Source organism: Synchiropus splendidus, chromosome 6, assembly GCF_027744825.2.
Source record: "Synchiropus splendidus isolate RoL2022-P1 chromosome 6, RoL_Sspl_1.0, whole genome shotgun sequence".
In the NCBI taxonomy this organism is placed as follows: domain Eukaryota; kingdom Metazoa; phylum Chordata; class Actinopteri; order Syngnathiformes; family Callionymidae; genus Synchiropus; species Synchiropus splendidus.
In genome coordinates this window covers 13,483,403-13,503,200 of record NC_071339.1, presented here as the reverse complement: position 1 = coordinate 13,503,200, position 19,798 = coordinate 13,483,403, and the positions used below count along the sequence as shown (strand labels likewise).

Sequence of the window (19,798 nt, the reverse complement as noted above, 5' to 3'; positions counted from 1 at the left end):
CAACAACATAAGATTTTCATGAAAAATAATTTCATATCATAATGAATATGTTCCATTTTACATTCAGAGTGACTTACCTTTGCTGGGTGTCTGTCCTTGCTCAAGACTTGCTCTGCCTTTTATAAAGAGTGATGGGAGCCTATTACGTGTCTTTTCTCTATTTGGTCATGTCGCCTGGCATGATGGGCACCAGTTCTCACTATCAGCTGTCTTGTTATAGTCTTTGTCCATCTTCTTCGGAATGGACTTCCAACTGCTTTATAAAGAGAATGAATACATGTAATATTTCACGTCCTCAAATGTGCTGATTCCTTTGAGGGCATTTTGTTTTATTGTTTACTTTGTTGCTGTTTTAGTCATGACCGATTAAATATGATGCTTGTGATATTCATGTTCACATGTATATACTTTTTTTGGTGGATTGCTGTTATTATGTTTAGCTGAAGCTTTTATCCATTGCATCCTCAGTCAGGTGGCACATAAAGCAATGGCACATGATGGAAAGTACTCTGGATAATTATGGATCTGGAGTTGTCTGAAGTACTTCACTCATAATGGATTGGAATAGAAATATATCTCGTGCATAGGAAACATTCAAATTCCCAGGTGTTATGTGGATTTAGTATGAGCAAAAACACAATGTACTGTTGTAGAAATTTGAGTAATCTTCCTCCGTTCTGTCTTTTTACAATCCGAAGGTTTGGCTCAGCCTTCGTTTTAATGTTCTTTGGCACAACATTGCTCTCACACTCTGGAGAACATTGACATATCATCTATATACAGTTTCAAAGTCCTTACAAGTTAGAAATGATTAAAAAGTGAAATCACTGCCAATGCTCGCTGAAGAAAAGGATGGATTGCCAGAGGATTAGTCCCCTCTGTGCCAGATGCTATTCTTGCCCTTAAAGGATACACAAGGGAGGCTGAGACAATCCCTAAATGCATTGCAGCCCAGTGATGGATATCAGGAGATCTTCTTCAAGATCCGTTTAACAACTGACCTCATCATGTATGGTGATAATCAGGGTTCCCTTTTAGACTTCTTACAATATGAACAGAGGTAGGCTGTGTTTGTGAAGCATGAGAAAAGGCATCTTATCTCCTGTATGGGTAGAGCAAAGTAGCAACTCCTGTCACAGACCAAAGAGTCTACACATGGACGTAAACATGAGTTGAAGAAATTTGAAGATCAAGGCGTTCTAACTGGCATCTGTCTTCAGTGGGTACGTGTTACATGATACCTTCTGAGAAATCTTCTTTCTTAATAGGGCAAAACTCAAATATAGACTCAGCCTTGGGCGTTGATGCCCAAGCCAAATGCCGCATGCTCAAGGGGCTTATTGTGTTTTTATGGCCTTTGATCTGCATCTGACAGTTTCTTCATTTGTCATGAGGCAACAACTGCGTTCAGGATAACAAACCAAGGTGAGAGTTGAGTGACATTCCAGTCGTCACGCTGGACACAAAGAGCCTGGATATTAGACTTGACAATAACCGTAACCTGATGCCATTGTAAGTACTGAATTGTTTCATCTGACCCAGCTATTTTTAGCGACATAGATTTCTAATTTATTTGCTATTTTTATTTACTGTGGTGTTGTGCGTGCACCTGTTCCTTGTGTAGTTCAGTATCACTTCATATAAAGTGATAGCCACTATAATTTCATGATACATATAGTTTTCTGACCACTGCATTCATTTAAATTATTGATTTTTTTTCAGTTGTTTTAATCAAGTTCTTGCTTTTTTTTGTCACCGCTACACAAATCTAAGATAATCTGTATGTTGAGAAAAAAAAAACAATTGATGCTTTGCTGTTGTTTTGTACAGAAAGTCAATGTCGGATCACTATCCGCAGTTCTTGCTCTATGCCCTTTCTTGTTTTACGCTCTATAAATTGCCTACATGTTTGCCTCTTTAATATCAAACACATTTGTTCATTTAAGATTATGTAGGGTTATGTAGAGTAGAATTGTTGAATAAGAAGATTTCCCATAAGTGATGTATGTCGCAATGCGTCAGCGCTTCTGTGATGGAAGGTGCAAGAAGATTGGAATTTGTTGGCATGCGGTCGGGTAAGTTAGAGAACCATATATTTTTGAAAATAATTCTTTGCTTTATTATTGGACAAAAATGTTCATGCTCAACTCAAATGAATTCATTTGTAAAATGTCTGGTTAGGATATGCTTAAGTACTGCATAAGTGCTGTATCGACTTAAAGAGACTGCTTAAGATGCTGTCAGTTCCTTGTTATGCCATTAGTGTGTGTGTGTGTGCACAGCCGTTAATGTGTATGTGGGTGTTGAGTTGGTAAAAGGTCAGGGGCTTCTAATAAACACCTGAGGGAGCCTCAAATTGCAAAAGTGCAAACACGATTCTTATGTTACCAGCTCCTGTTATCAGCATACGTCTGCCCTCTAATGTGTCACCACTCTTTTCTTACCATGTGTGAGCACTTAGGAGACTTCTCGGTATTTATATGTTGCTTTTTACAAGTGGCATCGTATGCCTTCTGTTTATTAATATCAAAATGCACATGATGGTTATTTTCTGTTGTCTTTTAGGTCCTGAAGGGGTCTTTCCATCGACATCTGGTCAGAAGCGCTGCCAACTACAAACCCCGGCCTTCAGGAAGTGGTTTGACGGGTCAAGAAGTTGTGCATGTGTGTGAGTCGTTTTTTGCTTTGAACCCAGAAGTAGGCTTTACTTGACTCTCCTGTGTGAACCTTAAGCATGTTTATTGTTGTTAGCGTCATGTAGCATGAACTTTTTCATTCATTTAATAAGTGACCAGGGATAGATGTCTGTCATGTTTTGGAGCGTTTTAAGCAGCTGTGTGGTTACTCAATCATCACTACCTAGGGAGCAGTCTGTATGGATTTTGAGCAAAATAAATGAAATATTACATGCGAGTCTGTGACTGGCTTCTCTGTAGAGCTTGTGTTAAACTGCAGATCGCATGTTCACGATTGTTGCTTCTAATTATAATGGAGGAGTAGCTGAAGAGTTCATGTTAATACCCACATTAAGATGAACTGTTGCTGGATGAGCACTACTCTGTAATCCTCCAATATTGTCTTGTAGTGACTGCTTTTGCGGCTTAAGAATTTATCCACTCTGGCACCCAAGATAGAATTCATCATCACTTGACATTAAAAAGTAGCTCTCACCAATGATCCATCCTCATGTTTAACATCAACATAACCTCATGGATACAGGGAAAGTTCACATTTGTTTTCGCACACATCAGAAATGGACATTTCAGCTGTCCACTCCTGCAACTAGGTCTGTTCCCTTTTGTGTTGTGGTGTTATTGTCTCCATGTAATGATCAGGAGTTAAATATTACAATTAGGATTTAATTCTGCCTCTTCTTTGTTTACTGCAATTATTACCTCAAGCATAATTATTCTGCAATGATGATTTGTTCTTTACATTTTTATTTCAGCTATGATGTTAGCGCATCGAGTGTGTGATTCAATATCGTGTTAGATACAGTATTTGTTTATTAGTGTGTCGAGTCAGAATGATCAAAAACAATGTGTGGTTTGCCATTTTACTTTTAAGCATCTGCACAGAAGACACCCATGGACTTATCGTAACTCTAACGGTTCCCTTGACTCCTACGTGTCCAGTATGATAAACCTGATATACAGGGACCCAGCCAGACTTCAAAGTCCCCTGTAGACATATTTCTGTGGCTGCCGAACTTGGGGATGAGATTCGGAGTTCTGCTTTCTCTGGGTCTATGATCATGTTAGTGTTTACCTTGACTTTTTTCCTGTGTCTGAGTCCTTCATTTACACACCACCGTCCTTTGACACAGAGAAGCGGGTCTCCCCTCACATTCAGGTGTCAGAACATATAAAATAATGAGGCCATTTCCATGTGTGATAGTGGGTGGTGTTATAATCATAAAAGAAAAATACAGCAGCAGCACCTGCAGCGAGTATTTTTCAGCATTGATTATGTTATTTTCCGTTCTTGAAAGACAAGTTATTGCCACTGACTTAGGGTTTGGGGGTGTGAGCAAGCTCAAATCTTGTGACATATTTAAATATGAACCAAATTACATTTGTTCATAAAAGGACATTTGGCTTAATTCTTTACCTGAAATAGCCCCTGTAGCCTTGTGGATCTCTCTCCGTCCTTTGTTTGGTCAAGTCAGTCATTCAGCCTGCAGCCTAAACGGTTACAAGCAGATATTAACATCTCATGCTCACGAATAGAGAACCTGGGTATTATATCAGTACCTGGAGCCGTCGGTAGCAATGATGCATATTCATAGACCGTTGCACCTTTGGTGTTGTGCGTTAATCTGTCAGAGGCCAAACATTTTGGGAGTGAATATAACATTATCAGATTAATCCCCTCATCCTTATTTAAAACATATCATCTGATGTATACAGATTACCAAAATATACTCAACTCAAAGTCGGAGAATAAAGTACATAAAGTGCATGCTTGAACAGACACATTTATATTTTAATAGACACATAAATACAGATCTGAATAAACCACATCAACATGTCTCCATAGAAAATAAGAATTTACTCACCTCTGGGAGTCAGCTATGCAACACAACAAAATAAAATTGTTCTATCTCTCTCATACTAGTCAGACTTAACTAACCAGAAGGGAGATGATTTGAACCGGGGCCAATGCACACAAGCATAGTCTGTCAAAGACACTCACACACACACACACACGTACGCCCAGATAGAATTCTCCACAGGGATCTGGAACACCTGCATAGTGATGAAGTATTTAAAAGTCACCAGAGATTTACTTGCACCTCCGGACTTCAAAAACATGTGGCCACCCTGAAGATTTAATCTTTAAGAGAGAAACCAACCCCATAGTGGACAGCATGAAGGGATCCAAGAATAGCTTCAGCCTCATGCCTGACTCTTTCAGATGTTCCAAAAGGACAGTTTGTTATTAATTGTTATTGTTATTCATCAGTATTATATTAAATGATCGACATATAGAATGCGGTTTTGGTATTCCACCGCTGATTACATCCCCGAGAGTGACATCATTTTCTCTACGCTGATCGCAGCTGTTTACATCGGAATATAATAAGAGGACGTAGCACTTATGCCTGGACACCTCTGAGAATAAGTGTTGACGCTCTTGGCTTGATGGACGCGCAGCCTCTCTAATCCATGTCATCTCATCTGAATTGTTTAGGATTGGTTTATTGCTTCCATGAAGTACTGCGGTTGTTTATACTGATGGTAAGATAAGATAGTGTAACACTTATTAATCCTCTTGTGAGGAAACCCAGCTGTCACCAGCAGCGTTGTAGGAAGGGAAATGCAGATAAGTGTACACAAGTGGCATGGATGATGGAAAGACCCATAAGATTATGTCTTAATATACATGTGCTGAGGCAATATACTCACACCTAAGATGTATAGCTCCTCATTACTTACATAGTTTGTGGCATTAAAAGGCCTATTTTCTTTGTTTCCGTTTAAAATTTATAACCTAAAAATACCCTCACATGACACATGAGAGCACACACATGTGGCGGCCCCACCAGGAGCCAAACAATAAGCCATTCACCCGCTGCTCTCATCATTCTGTGGTAACATATACCGTACTGTCAATCTAAACATTTTGACCTAGTCACAATACTTAACCCAGAATAGAAAGCTTTACGGCCTGAGCATTTTTTAGGAACTCCCCAAACCAGATGGCGAAATACGTCTCGCACAATTAACAGTCGGTCCATTTGTCAACAATTGCAGGAGTAAGTGGTGTGGCATTTGAGAGCCTGGGACTATATTTGCTTTAAGTCCTAATAAGACTGGAAAGAAAGGCCAGTGGGCTTGAATTTCAGATTTTATTGCAACCGAATCACCCCACAAGAGAAAACAGGCAGATGATCTCGCTCTCATCTTTCATTGAAAGAGAAGTCAGATCAGTATAACAGACCATAATGGGACCTCAAATTAGCGTTGCTTCAGCTCTTGGCACTTTGAGAAATCTAAAGGAATGTTGCTGCCTCATTTTCAACTAAATAATGTGTGCGTCCTCAAAATGTTTTATATATAAATGTTTTGAAACTGAAGTAAAGTGTAAATTCATTCATTATTCAGGACAAATCAAATTATTAAGATTTTAGCTGAATATCTTCCAGATCATTCCACGCGCTGGTTGTTTTTTTGTTTTTTGTTTTTTTTTTCATTTTATTTTTAACATAAGCCAAAGATGCTTGACTGTGTTCTGAAGTGTTCTATTTCTTCTCTTTTGGTCGTTAAAGTGACAGGATGATTAGGGGAGAAAGCCACCAGATGCCATTCCTCTGGGACTGGCTCACTGACCCAATCAGGATCTCTGCTTCTGTTGGTTGGATGTGGACATCAGTATATAAGAAGAAGTTTCAGTCTTCGCTAAAGTTCTGGACTGACTGGCAGCTAAAGAAGTGAGTCTTCTTCTTACCTTCTCTGTGATCTCTGACGGTTCCCTAGAAAGCAGATTTGGCAGATTCTTAACTGTGACTTTCTTTGTGACCTTCTTCTAGGATCCGACCAGTAGCTGCATCACTTGGCAACAACAAGGTATAATGCAAACTACTCACACCAATATCCCGCGTGATGCAAATGTATTTTAACAATGTATTTTTTCTTCAGCGGAACCATGAGTGGCGATCCAGAGATGGAGTGTTTTGGTGCGGCGGCCATATACCTCCGGAAGCCGGAGAGGGAGCGCATCGAAGCTCAGAACACGCCGTTTGATGCTAAAACTGCGTATTTTGTGGCCGAGCCAGCTGAGATGTACCTGAAGGGGAAGCTGATAAAGAAGGACGGTGGTAAAGCCACTGTGGAAATTCAGGGTGGAAAGGTATGTAACTATAGACCCATGTATTTGTAGGACCTTCAGGGTGATGCTGTAGACCAGCCACACCTTTGATCGTCATTGCTCAGCCCCTCTGCGGTCAAATGTAGGAAATAAAGTGGCAACTTGTGTGTTCTGGTTCAGGTCAAGTTGACCCCAGAATTTAAAAAACAAGTAAAGAATTTGAATAGTCTTCAAAGATCAAAATGATTGTTTTGGTTTGTGCAGAACATCACTGTGAAGGATGACGACATCTTCCCCATGAACCCCCCGAAGTTTGACAAGATTGAGGACATGGCCATGATGACCCACCTCAGCGAGCCTTCTGTGCTGTATAACCTCAAAGAGCGTTACGCAGCATGGATGATCTATGTGAGACAACTTGATATGTACTTGGTTAAACATTGTCCATCGTAGTTGAAGAGTTTATCTCAGACAAAAATGTCCTCCCTCTGACAACAGACCTACTCAGGGCTGTTCTGCGTGACTGTGAACCCCTACAAGTGGCTCCCAGTCTACGACTCAGTGGTTGTAGCAGGATACAGAGGCAAGAAGAGGATTGAGGCTCCGCCCCACATCTTCTCCATCTCTGATAACGCCTATCAGTTCATGCTCCAAGGTATTTCCCCTGTCTTCTTCTGTCTTCTTCTCTATATTTGCCTTCGCCACAGACCTATTGGGCCCAATTGTTGGCAAAATTCTGTGTTGGGTTCTCATGATTTGCATTTCTTTGTCAAGGCACTTATTTGTTGAATTTTCCAATAGTTGTTAATGGACATGTTTGTGGCTTTGTGTGTCTTGTATTTTACGTTATCAATGATGTATCACCAACTTGTTCAAATCATTCCTCTACTTGCTGATTGAGTACAACTGCTTGACTAGTAGCAACAAGTCTTCAGAGGAGATGATGAATGAATCTTTGCCCATTTTTCCCCTTATGATCCAGTCATATTTGCCAATAATATCTCAGTCAATCTTTCTTCGTCGTCCTTTAGAAATGTATCGCCATCACCAGTTGTATTTTATTTATTTATTTATTATTTTTATTATTTTTTTCCATTCACAGATCGTGAAAACCAGTCAATTCTTATCACGTAAGTTTGAGTTAAGCTTGTGAAAAAATAAAATATTCCCAATTCATTGCTCTAAAGCTGAGTTAACGCACAATTAAATGGTCAATTAATCATGCATTTATCAGTATCTGTTCTAAATATAAGTTAAAGGAAGATGTTATCCACACCTGAGTAGCCAATAATGTTCTGCTGTTATTTTGTTGTTGAGCCTATTCAGTTATTCTAGAGAATGTTCTTGACGGTATGTGTTCTGTTTGGTTGTTGGAGTAAACAAATGTTTACATTAGGAAATCATTTTGTCCACTCTTGTATTGATTAAAAGCCTGCTTTAAGCCACATTTAGAACAGATACAAAATGTGTGACTAATTTGCCTTTAAGCCCTAGTTAACTCAAACAATTGAGTTTAACAATTTTAATTTATCGACAGCCCTAATTGTATCTAATTTTATTGTAGTGGAGAATCCGGTGCTGGAAAGACTGTCAACACCAAACGTGTCATACAGTACTTTGCGACAATCGCGGTTTCTGGAGGCTCGAAAAAAGAACACACTCCTGGCAAGATGCAGGTAGAGACAATAACTTTCATATGATCCTTCAATAATTGTATAATGCCTTTGGTGTGTGCATTTTTTCTCTTTACTAAGGGGTCGCTGGAGGATCAAATAATTGCAGCTAACCCCCTGCTGGAGGCTTATGGTAACGCCAAAACTGTGAGGAATGACAACTCTTCACGCTTTGTAAGTTTCTCAATTTAGTTTTGGATGAAGTGTCATTTGAAATGACGCATGACGTTGTATTGAACCCACTGCTTTTATTTGCAGGGTAAATTCATCAGAATCCATTTTGGATCCACTGGAAAGTTGGCATCAGCTGACATTGAAACATGTAAGTTAAGCCATTCATTTAAATATTGACTTGAATATTTGAAGGATTCTCTGAATTCTTTCATCGGTGTGTTACTCAGACCTGCTGGAGAAGTCTCGCGTGACCTTCCAGCTGTCAGCGGAGAGGAGCTACCACATCTTCTATCAGCTCATGACTGGACACAAGCCCGAGCTGCTGGGTGAGCGGTCACGTCTCTTTCAATTCCTAATTCTCAAAGTGTTTATCTCATGTCTGATTATGTATCGCTGTCATCGACCAGAGGCTCTCCTCATCACCACCAACCCTTTTGACTATCCGATGATCAGCCAGGGTGAGATCACCGTGAAGAGCATCAATGACGTTGAAGAATTCATCGCCACTGATGTAAGATTTCTTTTAAACTATTGCAATTAAAACAGTTGGTTTGGATTAAAATCCACTGATAACATTTCACCCATTCGATAACCTTTGTTCTTTCAGACTGCCATCGATATTCTGGGCTTCACCCCAGAGGAGAAAATGGGCATCTACAAGCTGACTGGAGCTGTGATGCACCACGGGAACATGAAGTTCAAACAGAAGCAGCGTGAAGAGCAGGCTGAGCCTGATGGCACTGAGGGTATGTTCTCCAATGCTGATAGCCAATTTCCTGGATGTTTTCTATTACTTGGATGTGTGGATCAGACTAAGACTAATTTCACTGTACAATAATTCAAATGGTCTTGATTATATTTTCCCAGTGGCTGATAAAATCGCTTACCTGATGGGCCTGAACTCCGCTGACATGCTCAAAGCATTGTGTTACCCGAGGGTCAAGGTTGGCAATGAAATGGTGGTCAAAGGCCAGACTGTGCCACAGGTAATGTATGGTATACAGCTATGAATGAGCTGCGCCAACACCCATTAATCATTTTATCTCACATGCCTTGCCATTTCGTGGCTGTTTACAGTGTTTCATTTTAAATCCTGCAGGTTCAAAATGCTGTCAATGCACTCACAAAGTCTGTCTATGAGAAAATGTTCTTGTGGATGGTGGTCAGGATCAACGAGATGCTGGACACCAAACAGCCCAGAAACTTCTTCATTGGTGTGCTGGATATTGCCGGCTTCGAAATCTTTGATGTCAGTTCACACAATGGCATTTAAGTTGAAGTTACTAGCACTTGAACATTCTAGCATGACCGTGTCTTTGTTGTCATTAGTTCAACAGCTTGGAGCAGCTGTGCATCAACTTCACCAACGAAAAGCTGCAACAGTTTTTCAACCACCACATGTTCGTCCTGGAGCAAGAAGAGTACAAGAAAGAGGGAATTGAATGGGAGTTCATTGACTTCGGTATGGACCTGGCTGCCTGCATTGAGCTGATAGAGAAGGTACCTGCAGAAACAGTGTCTGTCGGAACATGTTACTTTGACCTTCTCTACTGACATCATTGTTCACTCTCCGACAGCCAATGGGGATCTTCTCCATCCTTGAAGAGGAGTGTATGTTCCCCAAGGCAACAGACACGACCTTCAAAAACAAACTCTATGACCAACATATTGGCAAAAGTGCTCCCTTCCAGAAGCCCAAGGCTGCTAAAGGCAAAGCTGATGCCCACTTTTCTCTCATCCACTATGCTGGTACAGTTGACTACAATGTCAATGGCTGGCTGGATAAGAACAAGGATCCTCTGAACGACTCAGTTGTTCAGCTCTACCAGAAGTCTTCAGTCAAGCTGCTGGCTTTGCTGTACCTGTCCCACTCTTCTGGAGATGGTAGCTGTTCCTCTGTATTTTACAATATACCATTTTACCAAATACATTTTGTATTGCTTTTAAAATCACTGAGAGTTCGATTACATCCTATGAATCCACCTCTGCAGATGCCAAAGGTGCCAAGAAAGGTGGCAAGAAGAAGGGAGGCTCTTTCCAGACTGTATCAGCTCTCTTCAGGGTGAGTGTCATGATTTTTTTTCATTTTTTCATGGATTATCGTCTTGCGAACAGATTGCATTTGTTTCTCGTCATCAAAAGACATCAATTGAAAACACATGTCTTTCATCAGGAAAATCTTGGGAAGCTGATGACCAACTTGAGAAGCACTCACCCACATTTCGTGCGATGTTTGATTCCAAATGAGTCCAAAACTCCAGGTCAGTCTTTCAAATGCAGCTGTGGTGGAGAGCTGAAGTCCTAGATGCTATGTTTCATTCTGACGTTTCTCATGTAAGGTCTGATGGAGAACTTCCTGGTCATCCACCAGCTGAGGTGTAACGGTGTGCTGGAGGGCATCAGGATCTGCAGGAAAGGTTTCCCCAGCAGAATCCTCTATGGTGACTTCAAGCAGAGGTGAACCGACAGCAGTCTTTCAGAAACTGAACCCAAATCCATTGACTGAATTGTAAACTTTCAGATACAAAGTATTGAACGCTAGCGTCATCCCAGATGGTCAGTTTATTGACAACAAGAAGGCTTCTGAGAAGCTCCTGGAGTCAATTGATGTGGATAAATCCCAGTACAGATTTGGACACACCAAGGCACGAGACCACAGTTAAACATTACCCTACATTATAAACGTGTATTAAATCTGTTAACCTCTTCCTTTCACTTCATCAGGTCTTCTTTAAAGCCGGACTGCTGGGAACACTAGAGGAGATGCGGGATGAGAAGCTGGTGGAGCTGGTCACAATGACTCAGGCTCTGTGCAGAGGCTCACTCATGAGGAGGGAATTTGTTAAGATGATGCAAAGACGGTAAATACACTTTTTAAATTGTACTCAATCATACTAATAGGGCAGCTGTGTTGTGTGATCACCAGATTACAATACTCTATAAAAAACATTTATTTAACCCTTTAAGCGCCATTGCAGTAAATTCACTGCATTTAAACCACCGAAGTTGCAAATATGAAGCCTGATGTAGTTTTACACTTTTCACAAGCCGATGACGGTTGAGGAGACGAGGGAGGTTGTGGTTTCATAGAAAGAGCACAACTGTGAGCAAGACAAGATTCTGAAGAGGAATATTCACACTGCCGTCTCCATTGTTTTTAAGTCTCCACCGTGCTTGCTTGTTCACACACCACTTAGACTAGGATATTTAAAACATCTCACAATTATTTATGGCAGTTTTAATTTTGCTTGAAATCTAATGAAATAGGTACGTTTATTTGCAGAATGTTCCCCACACTGGTGACATTGATGTAGCTGGTCGATTCCATCCAATCCAATTTTTTGTCAGCATACTACTAAGCTGTGTTGGCATGTGGGGTTGTGTAAATACATACACTAATTCCTACCTACATACCTCATTTTTTTGATATTTTTTGAAAATCTTCTCACTTTATTGTGTTTGGAAAGTAACATTTTTTTTCTTCCAACAGGGAGGCAATTTATTCCATCCAGTACAACATCCGCTCATTCATGAACGTTAAAACATGGCCATGGATGAAGTTGTACTTCAAGATCAAGCCTTTGCTCAAGAGTGCAGAGACAGAGAAGGAGATGGCCCAGATGAAAGAGGACTTTGAGAAGACCAAGGAGGAGTTAGCGAAGGCTCTGGCTAAGAAGAAGGAGCTGGAGGAGAAGATGGTTACTCTCCTGCAGGAGAAGAATGACTTGCAGCTCCAGATTCAGTCTGTATGTTACAGTTTGTTAACAGTTTCTCATGTGTACGTTGCTTCATGTTCAGTAAATATCATTCACATTGTAGGAGTGTGAAACTCTGTCGGATGCAGAGGAGAGATGCGAAGGGCTCATCAAGGCCAAGATTCAGCTGGAGGCCAAAGTCAAAGAGACGGCTGAGAGGCTGGAGGATGAGGAGGAAGTCAATGCTGAGCTGACTGCAAAGAAGAGGAAGCTGGAAGACGAGTGCTCAGAGTTGAAGAAAGACATTGATGACCTGGAGCTCACTCTGGCCAAAGTGGAGAAAGAGAAGCATGCCACTGAGAACAAGGTACTTCTTGACATGACTTATGGACCACAAAAAGACCTTCTGCACAGAAAAGTTATTTACCACTATCATCATGAAAGGTTAAAAACCTGGTGGAAGAAATGGCTTCTCAAGATGAGACCATTGCCAAACTGACCAAGGAGAGGAAAGCCCTCCAAGAGGCCCATCAGCAAACTCTCGATGACCTTCAGGCAGAGGAGGACAAAGTCAACACTCTGACCAAGGCCAAGGCCAAGCTGGAGCAGCAAGTGGATGATGTATGAAACAACCTGATAATTGACTTCAACTAAATGGAACTTAACCTGTTTTATTTTGAATCAGCTTGAAGGTTCCCTGGAACAGGAGAAGAAGCTTCGCATGGATCTTGAACGGGCTAAAAGGAAGCTGGAGGGAGACCTGAAACTGGCTCATGAAACGATTATGGATCTGGAGAACGACAAGCAGCAGTCTGATGAGAAAATCAAGAAGTAGGAATAACAACTGTTTTTCCCCAAATCTTCATGTTTTCCTCAGAGATATCTGACTTTTTTCAAATTATTATCTTGGATCGAAGGCGGGACTTTGAGATGAGCCAGCTTCTGGGCAGGATTGATGATGAGCAAGCAGTCGAGATTCAGCTCCATAAGAAGATCAAAGAGCTTCAGGTAGAATCTTTTTTAGTGTTTGAGTGTTTCTCACTTTATCACTCTCCATAACAAACTAGTCTACCCTCTGATTCATTATTATTAAATTTAGTGAGACTGGAATAAATAATTTTGAAGTGATGCGAGTGTTTCTGTGAGTTGGTATTAATATAAGACTCTGAATTGGTAGGCTCGCATTGAAGAGCTGGAGGAAGAGATCGAGGCTGAGCGGGCAGCCAGAGCCAAGGTGGAGAAGCAGAGGTCTGATCTCTCCAGGGAACTTGAAGAGATCAGTGAGCGTCTGGAAGAAGCTGGCGGAGCAACTTCTGTTCAGATTGAGATGAACAAGAAGCGCGAGGCTGAGTTCCAGAAGCTGCGACGTGATCTTGAAGAGTCCACGCTGCAGCACGAGGCCACTGCCGCGGCTCTCCGTAAGAAGCAGGCGGACAGTGTGGCAGAGCTGGGAGAACAGATCGATAACCTCCAGCGAGTCAAACAGAAGCTGGAGAAAGAAAAGAGTGAATACAAGATGGAGATCGACGACCTCAGCAGCAACATGGAGGCCTTGGCCAAGTCAAAAGTATAATTTCAAGCTTCTACGGTATATTGTGAACAGTGATCTGTTATGTGCTCAAGATTTTGTACTCTCTCGCAGAGCAACTTGGAGAAAATGTGTCGCTCTCTTGAAGATTCACTGAGTGAACTGAAGGCCAAGAGTGAGGAGCAAGTGCGCCACTTAAACGAAATCAATGTTCAAAGAGCAAGATTGATGACGGAAAATGGTCAGTAACTGTGAAATCGGACAAATATGAAGTCTGATCCATTTAATTTATTCATTTTATTAACCAAATTAGGGGAGTTTGGTCGTCAGCTGGAGGAGAAGGAGTCACTTGTCTCGCAGCTCACCAGAGGGAAGCAGGCGTTCATTCATCAGATTGAAGAGCTGAAGCGGCATCTGGAGGAAGAAGTCAAGGTAAGATGGGGGAGACAGGAGGAGGAGGGTGAGGCTAGTGGAAACGAAAAGTGGGGCCTGGGTCCATTTGATGTGTGTAGCCATGACGCTATCTGGCAGGGCTTAGGGAAAATGATGAAACAGCACAAACCAGGGCTGAAGAGGGTGAACGCTGTTTAGAGAGGCTGCACTCACTCAAGTCAGGGATGTGGGATGGGGTTAGGGATGCTGAGGGACAACCAAGCCAGAATGGACAGTGAAAACTGGTGAAAAATAATTGGATGTACTGTGTAATTTGATCATTAGGCCAAGAACGCTCTGGCTCACGCCGTCCAGTCAGCTCGACACGACTGCGACCTTCTCAGGGAGCAGTATGAGGAGGAGCTGGAGGCTAAAGCTGAGCTGCAGCGTGCCATGTCCAAGGCCAACAGCGAAGTGGCCCAGTGGAGGGCCAAATACGAGACTGATGCTATTCAGCGCACAGAGGAGCTGGAGGAGGCAAAGTATGTTGATAAAACAGTGATGATGACAATGAAATTCTTTGGTAAAATACATAAAATGTCTCAAATGTATGCATGTGTTTGCAGGAAAAAGCTCGCCCAGCGGCTCCAGGAGGCAGAGGAGTCCATTGAGGCGGTGAACGCCAAATGTGCCTCTCTGGAAAAGACCAAACAGAGGCTGCTTGGTGAAGTGGAGGACCTGATGATTGATGTGGAGAGAGCCAACGCTCTCGCTGCCACCCTCGACAAGAAGCAGAGGAACTTTGATAAGGTCTGGAGACAGAGACTCCGTTGACCACAGGTGAGCTGACACTCATCTTTGTGCTTGACATCAGGTTCTGGCAGAGTGGAAGCAGAAGTACGAGGAGAGCCAGGCAGAGCTGGAGGGATCCATGAAGGAGGCTCGTTCTATGAGCACTGAGCTGTTCAAGATGAAGAACTCATATGAGGAGGCTCTGGATCACCTGGAGACCTTGAAGAGGGAGAACAAGAACCTGCAACGTAAGCCAGAAATCAGACTTTGAGAAGTGAAGGAAAAGGATTTGTCTTCCATGTCTATTGGTAATTGAAATCATGTGCAAGGATGTCAGTCTTACAACTGTCTTGATTTCAGAGGAAATCACTGACTTGACCGAGCATATCGGCGAATCGGGGAAGACCATTCATGAGCTGGAGAAAGGAAAAAAAGCTGTTGAGAATGAGAAAGCAGAAATTCAAACAGCCCTTGAAGAAGTTGAGGTATTCATATCCGAAATAATCTTCAGTTTCCAAAAATGCTCACAGACATTAACCACACTGATCTTGCAGGCCACTCTGGAGCATGAAGAATCAAAGATCATCCGTGTTCAGCTTGAACTGACTCAAGTCAAGAGTGAAATCGACAGGAAACTGGCAGAGAAGGATGAGGAGATTGACCAGATCAAGAGGAACAGTCAGCGGGTCATTGAGACCATGCAGAGCACTTTGGATGCTGAAATCAGGAGCAGGAATGATGCCCTCAGAGTGAAGAAGAAGATGGAGGGAGACCTGAATGAGATGGAGATTCAGCTGAGCCACGCCAACCGCCAGGCTTCTGAGGCTCAGAAGCAGCTGAGGAACGTCCAGGGACAATTTAAGGTACAGTGTCGCAGCAGACACAACCATTTTTATAAAATCTGGTGCATTTATGTATATGACCTCTATTGTTCTGTAACCAGGACGCCCAGCTGCACCTGGATGAGGCTCTGAGAAGTCAGGCAGACATGAAGGAGCAGGTGGCCATTGTGGAGCGCAGGAACAACCTGATGATGGCTGAGATCGAGGAGCTGAGAGCTGCTCTGGAACAAACTGAGAGAAGCCGCAAAGTGGCTGAACAGGAGCTGGTGGATGCCAGCGAGCGCGTGGGACTTCTCCACTCACAGGTAAACCAGGAAAGCCCACATCTCAGCTGTTAAATCCATGACATTCATGTCATCTTTTTTTAACCATCAGAATACAAATCTACTCAACACCAAGAGAAAGCTGGAAGCCGACCTGGTCCAAGTCCAGGGGGAGGTGGAGGACACCATCCAGGAAGCTCGAAATGCAGAAGAGAAAGCCAAGAAAGCCATCACTGATGTGAGCAGCATGTTTCCACTCACAGAAACAGAGATGTGAAGCCAGCCACACACAGCTGTCAAACTATTTTGGAAACCACATTTAAGCTGGACTTGCAGCGTTAATCATGGTGCATCAGCTGCAGCTAGGAGGAGCCCTAACTCCAGTGGATAGACTCGCCACTGACAACCAGGATTTAAGTGGCTTTGTGCATGGGTTCATCTTTTTCAGTCTAAAAGATATTAATTTTCTTCTCTGTGGTAAAATAAATACCACTACTAAGCTGCTACTACAATACTAATAATACATAAAAGTAACTTGGTCTTTGTATTAAAGTGTATTTATTGATATGTTTGCTACAAAGTTATTTGTAATGTTTTTAGTCATGTTTCTGTGTTTGGATTGCAATAGTGAATGAATACATGTAGTGATGGGTTGATGGGGTTTCATGACACAGTGTCCTGATTTTCAGAGGCCACCAGATGGCGCTGTCTGCTGTATAATGTTTGAACTTGAACAACTAATTCAATGACATGATTTCTAAACCATGAGCGCCATCGAGTGGCTTGTGAAAATTAGGACACTTTTTCATCAACCCTGCAATACTGTTTCATGATACCTCATCTACCTGCTATCACTGGATGTATGCAATGTATAACTCAATGTCTCAATGTCACCACCTTTTATCACTTTTTATTTTACCAAAATAGTAATTCACTGTAAAAGTACCACCCAAATAATGCTGCTGACAATAGATTAGATGTCCTTTATTAGTCCCACAGTGATGAAATTCAAGGACCCAAACGTCCAAAATAAAGTGAAGTTTAGGTGGCCAAACGTATCGCACCCATCTTCACTTATTCATTCTCAGAGCTCTGGAATTAACCTACGTCTTTTCAGACTGCAGGAGGAAGTGCTGCGCACACATATTCCTCTGCATAACAAGTTTGCTTTTTGCTTCTCCTGAAATGTCAGGCTGCCATGATGGCAGAGGAGCTGAAGAAGGAGCAGGACACCAGCTCTCACTTGGAGAGGATGAAGAAGAACCTGGAGGTGACCGTCAAAGACCTGCAGCACCGTCTGGATGAGGCTGAGAATTTGGCCATGAAGGGAGGCAAGAAGCAGCTCCAGAAACTGGAGGCCAGAGTGAGTTCACTGCTTTTCTTTATCACAGTTAATCAAACTCCATGCATAACAAAACGACACAAGCACATGTGTCTTGTCAAAGGTCCGAGAACTGGAGGGGGAGGTGGATGCTGAGCAGCGACGTGGCGCCGAATCTGTGAAAGGTCTGCGGAAATATGAACGCAGGGTAAAGGAGCTCACCTACCAGGTAAGGTTTCGGAGGCATAATGGCCTTAAGTTGAGAAACGTCATTGTCACACAGTGGTGTGTGAGCAGACAGGCTCAGCTGCAGATTTCCAAGAGGTCAAACCAGTGAGACAGATGCCAGAAGCTTCCTCAGAGCTTCACATACCATGAGGACTGAGAGCAAAACAAAGATATAAATAATCTTCCTGTGCCTCCATCGCAGGCTGCCGCACATCACATTCTAAGAACAACTCACTCTCCATCTAGGACATGTGGACTGGGGATTTGGAAAACATTTCATGATACTTTTTAAAAGAGAAATACACAACAAAAAAGTAATTGTGAACTGTGATGCGATTTATTCTATATTTATTTATTTTAAAATATATGTTGAAGTCTGCAACAGTCCTCAGCAGTACACAGCAGCTGATGGCAGGAGTTAAGAGATTCACACCCTAAGAGATGAATCACAATTATACAAGAAATTCATTATCAGCACCTTGTATTTGAAAGGTGTTGCTGAACAACTCTATTCTATTCTATTCTCGATTGAATAGAGGGCAAAGCCGTATCCATACCGTGAATCCCGAACTATAGGGCGCACCAGTATATTAGCCCCATCCACTAAAGGGCAAAAATAGATCTTGTTCATCCATAAGCCGCAGCGGTCTATAAGTCGCGTGTGCAGTGGTGCTGTCTGCACTGTAGATGACTCAAGAAACAAGTTGGGCAATGTTCTTAACTTGAATCCTCACATCTTTCATTGACATTGAAGCGCTCAAAACGCCCTGTTTTCGCTGAAGTTTGGACACCACAGCCAGTCTCAGCTGCTGCTTCTCATTTCTGGTCCTCCAGGAGATTGGCTCTGTTGGCGGAGCTACAGACACACGGGTGAAAACAGTGCATCTTGAGCGCTTTGTGGTCAATAAAACGTCTGTGATTTCATCGGTCTGATGTGACAAGGCTCAATTTGTGGCCTGTAAAAATCCATATATTAGCTGCGTGACTGTATATGCCCCAGGGTTCAGTGAAAAAAACAGTAGTGGCTTATAGTACAGAAATTATGGTAGCTATACATATTCCATTTAACTACTATAAAACATGGAGGGGGTTAGTTTTCACCACACCTCGCATGTATTGTGCACTGCCACCAGACTGAGGAGGACAAGAAGAACATCGCAAGACTTCAAGATCTGGTGGACAAACTGCAGCTCAAAGTCAAAGCCTACAAGCGGCAGTCAGAGGAAGCTGTGAGTGGCCCTTTTTCTCATCTGAAGTCCCTATGTTGTACATTTTACAAGCGCATAGATACACCTCACTAATGTGAGTGGGTTCTGGAGCGTCTGTTTGTGGTCTGTGCTTTGATTCATATTTTAGCAAACGTAAAGAATATAAGGAAGGACAATGAGAGTTATGGAATAAATGATGAATGAATGAATGTCTATGAAGCAGTGGAGTCTCAGGCGAACTTAGCTGACTTGGTAGACACTGTTGGATGATGAGGAATAAGATGAGACTTCAGTGAAACTGTGGTTTGCTATTTTCTATTATAGTATCATGAAAGATGTCAATGTTTTCATGTGACATACAGTGACAGCATTTGCAGGAAATGTGACTCGTATTATGTTGGTAATTCCAGGAGGAGCAGGCCAACACTCACCTGTCCAGGTACAGGAAGGTGCAGCACGAGCTGGAGGAAGCTCAGGAGCGCGCCGACATCGCCGAGTCCCAGGTCAACAAGCTGAGGGCCAAGAGCCGCGACATCGGGAGGGTAAGTCATCTTCAGTAGCTCTCAGAGAAACATTAGATCTGACGCCATGTTCTCGCTTGTGTCAAAGGGTAAAGAGGCTGAAGAGTGAACGTCAGTCAGGACCGGTTCAGAAGATGGAGTCATACTATATGATCTACCTCTTGGACGTGTGGCACTGAAATAAAAAAAGCAAGCAACTTCACATCTCAATTGTGTTATTGTTGTACAGACGATCACAGTTATTACTCAGAATTGAACCACTATTTCGGGGCGGACAGTCGTCATCCACCGTGTACAGTCAGCACCACAAAATATACTCCTGCTAGCAGAGCCCTGACTTGCATGTGATCATTTGTGTGAGAGGCTAAGGT

At 42.4% G+C, this 19,798-nt stretch overlaps 1 protein-coding gene across 1 annotated transcript; it reads left to right on the top strand.

Annotated features, from left to right (window-relative positions):
• Nucleotides 1–873: 873 nt before the first annotated feature.
• Nucleotides 874–19,622, top strand: LOC128760986 (myosin heavy chain, fast skeletal muscle-like). Its single transcript, XM_053868798.1, has 43 exons — nt 874–1,223; nt 1,395–1,425; nt 6,272–6,433; nt 6,533–6,569; nt 6,642–6,852; nt 7,075–7,218; nt 7,309–7,465; nt 7,913–7,940; nt 8,375–8,486; nt 8,565–8,657; nt 8,742–8,805; nt 8,885–8,983; nt 9,065–9,168; nt 9,265–9,403; nt 9,525–9,643; nt 9,757–9,906; nt 9,987–10,157; nt 10,235–10,541; nt 10,649–10,719; nt 10,831–10,918; nt 10,997–11,114; nt 11,179–11,302; nt 11,382–11,518; nt 12,148–12,403; nt 12,477–12,719; nt 12,797–12,973; nt 13,038–13,183; nt 13,270–13,360; nt 13,530–13,919; nt 13,995–14,121; nt 14,194–14,312; nt 14,598–14,794; nt 14,879–15,062; nt 15,127–15,292; nt 15,405–15,529; nt 15,599–15,907; nt 15,988–16,191; nt 16,262–16,387; nt 17,342–17,512; nt 17,595–17,699; nt 18,832–18,927; nt 19,317–19,448; nt 19,516–19,622. Exons 5-43 carry the CDS (start codon nt 6,649–6,651, stop codon nt 19,534–19,536), a joined length of 5,814 nt encoding a protein of 1,937 aa, XP_053724773.1. The 5' UTR covers nt 874–1,223; nt 1,395–1,425; nt 6,272–6,433; nt 6,533–6,569; nt 6,642–6,648; the 3' UTR covers nt 19,537–19,622.
• Nucleotides 19,623–19,798: the final 176 nt, after the last annotated feature.

Bases quoted from the DNA above. Each gene is read 5' to 3' on its own strand.
- LOC128760986 (XM_053868798.1), top strand. From the start codon at position 6,649: ATGAGTGGCGATCCAGAGATGGAGTGTTTTGGTGCGGCGGCCATATAC. The intron at 10,720-10,830 runs GTGAGTGTCATG...GTCTTTCATCAG, and splicing joins CTGTATCAGCTCTCTTCAGG to GAAAATCTTGGGAAGCTGAT. The intron at 12,974-13,037 runs GTATGAAACAAC...ATTTTGAATCAG, and splicing joins TGGAGCAGCAAGTGGATGAT to CTTGAAGGTTCCCTGGAACA.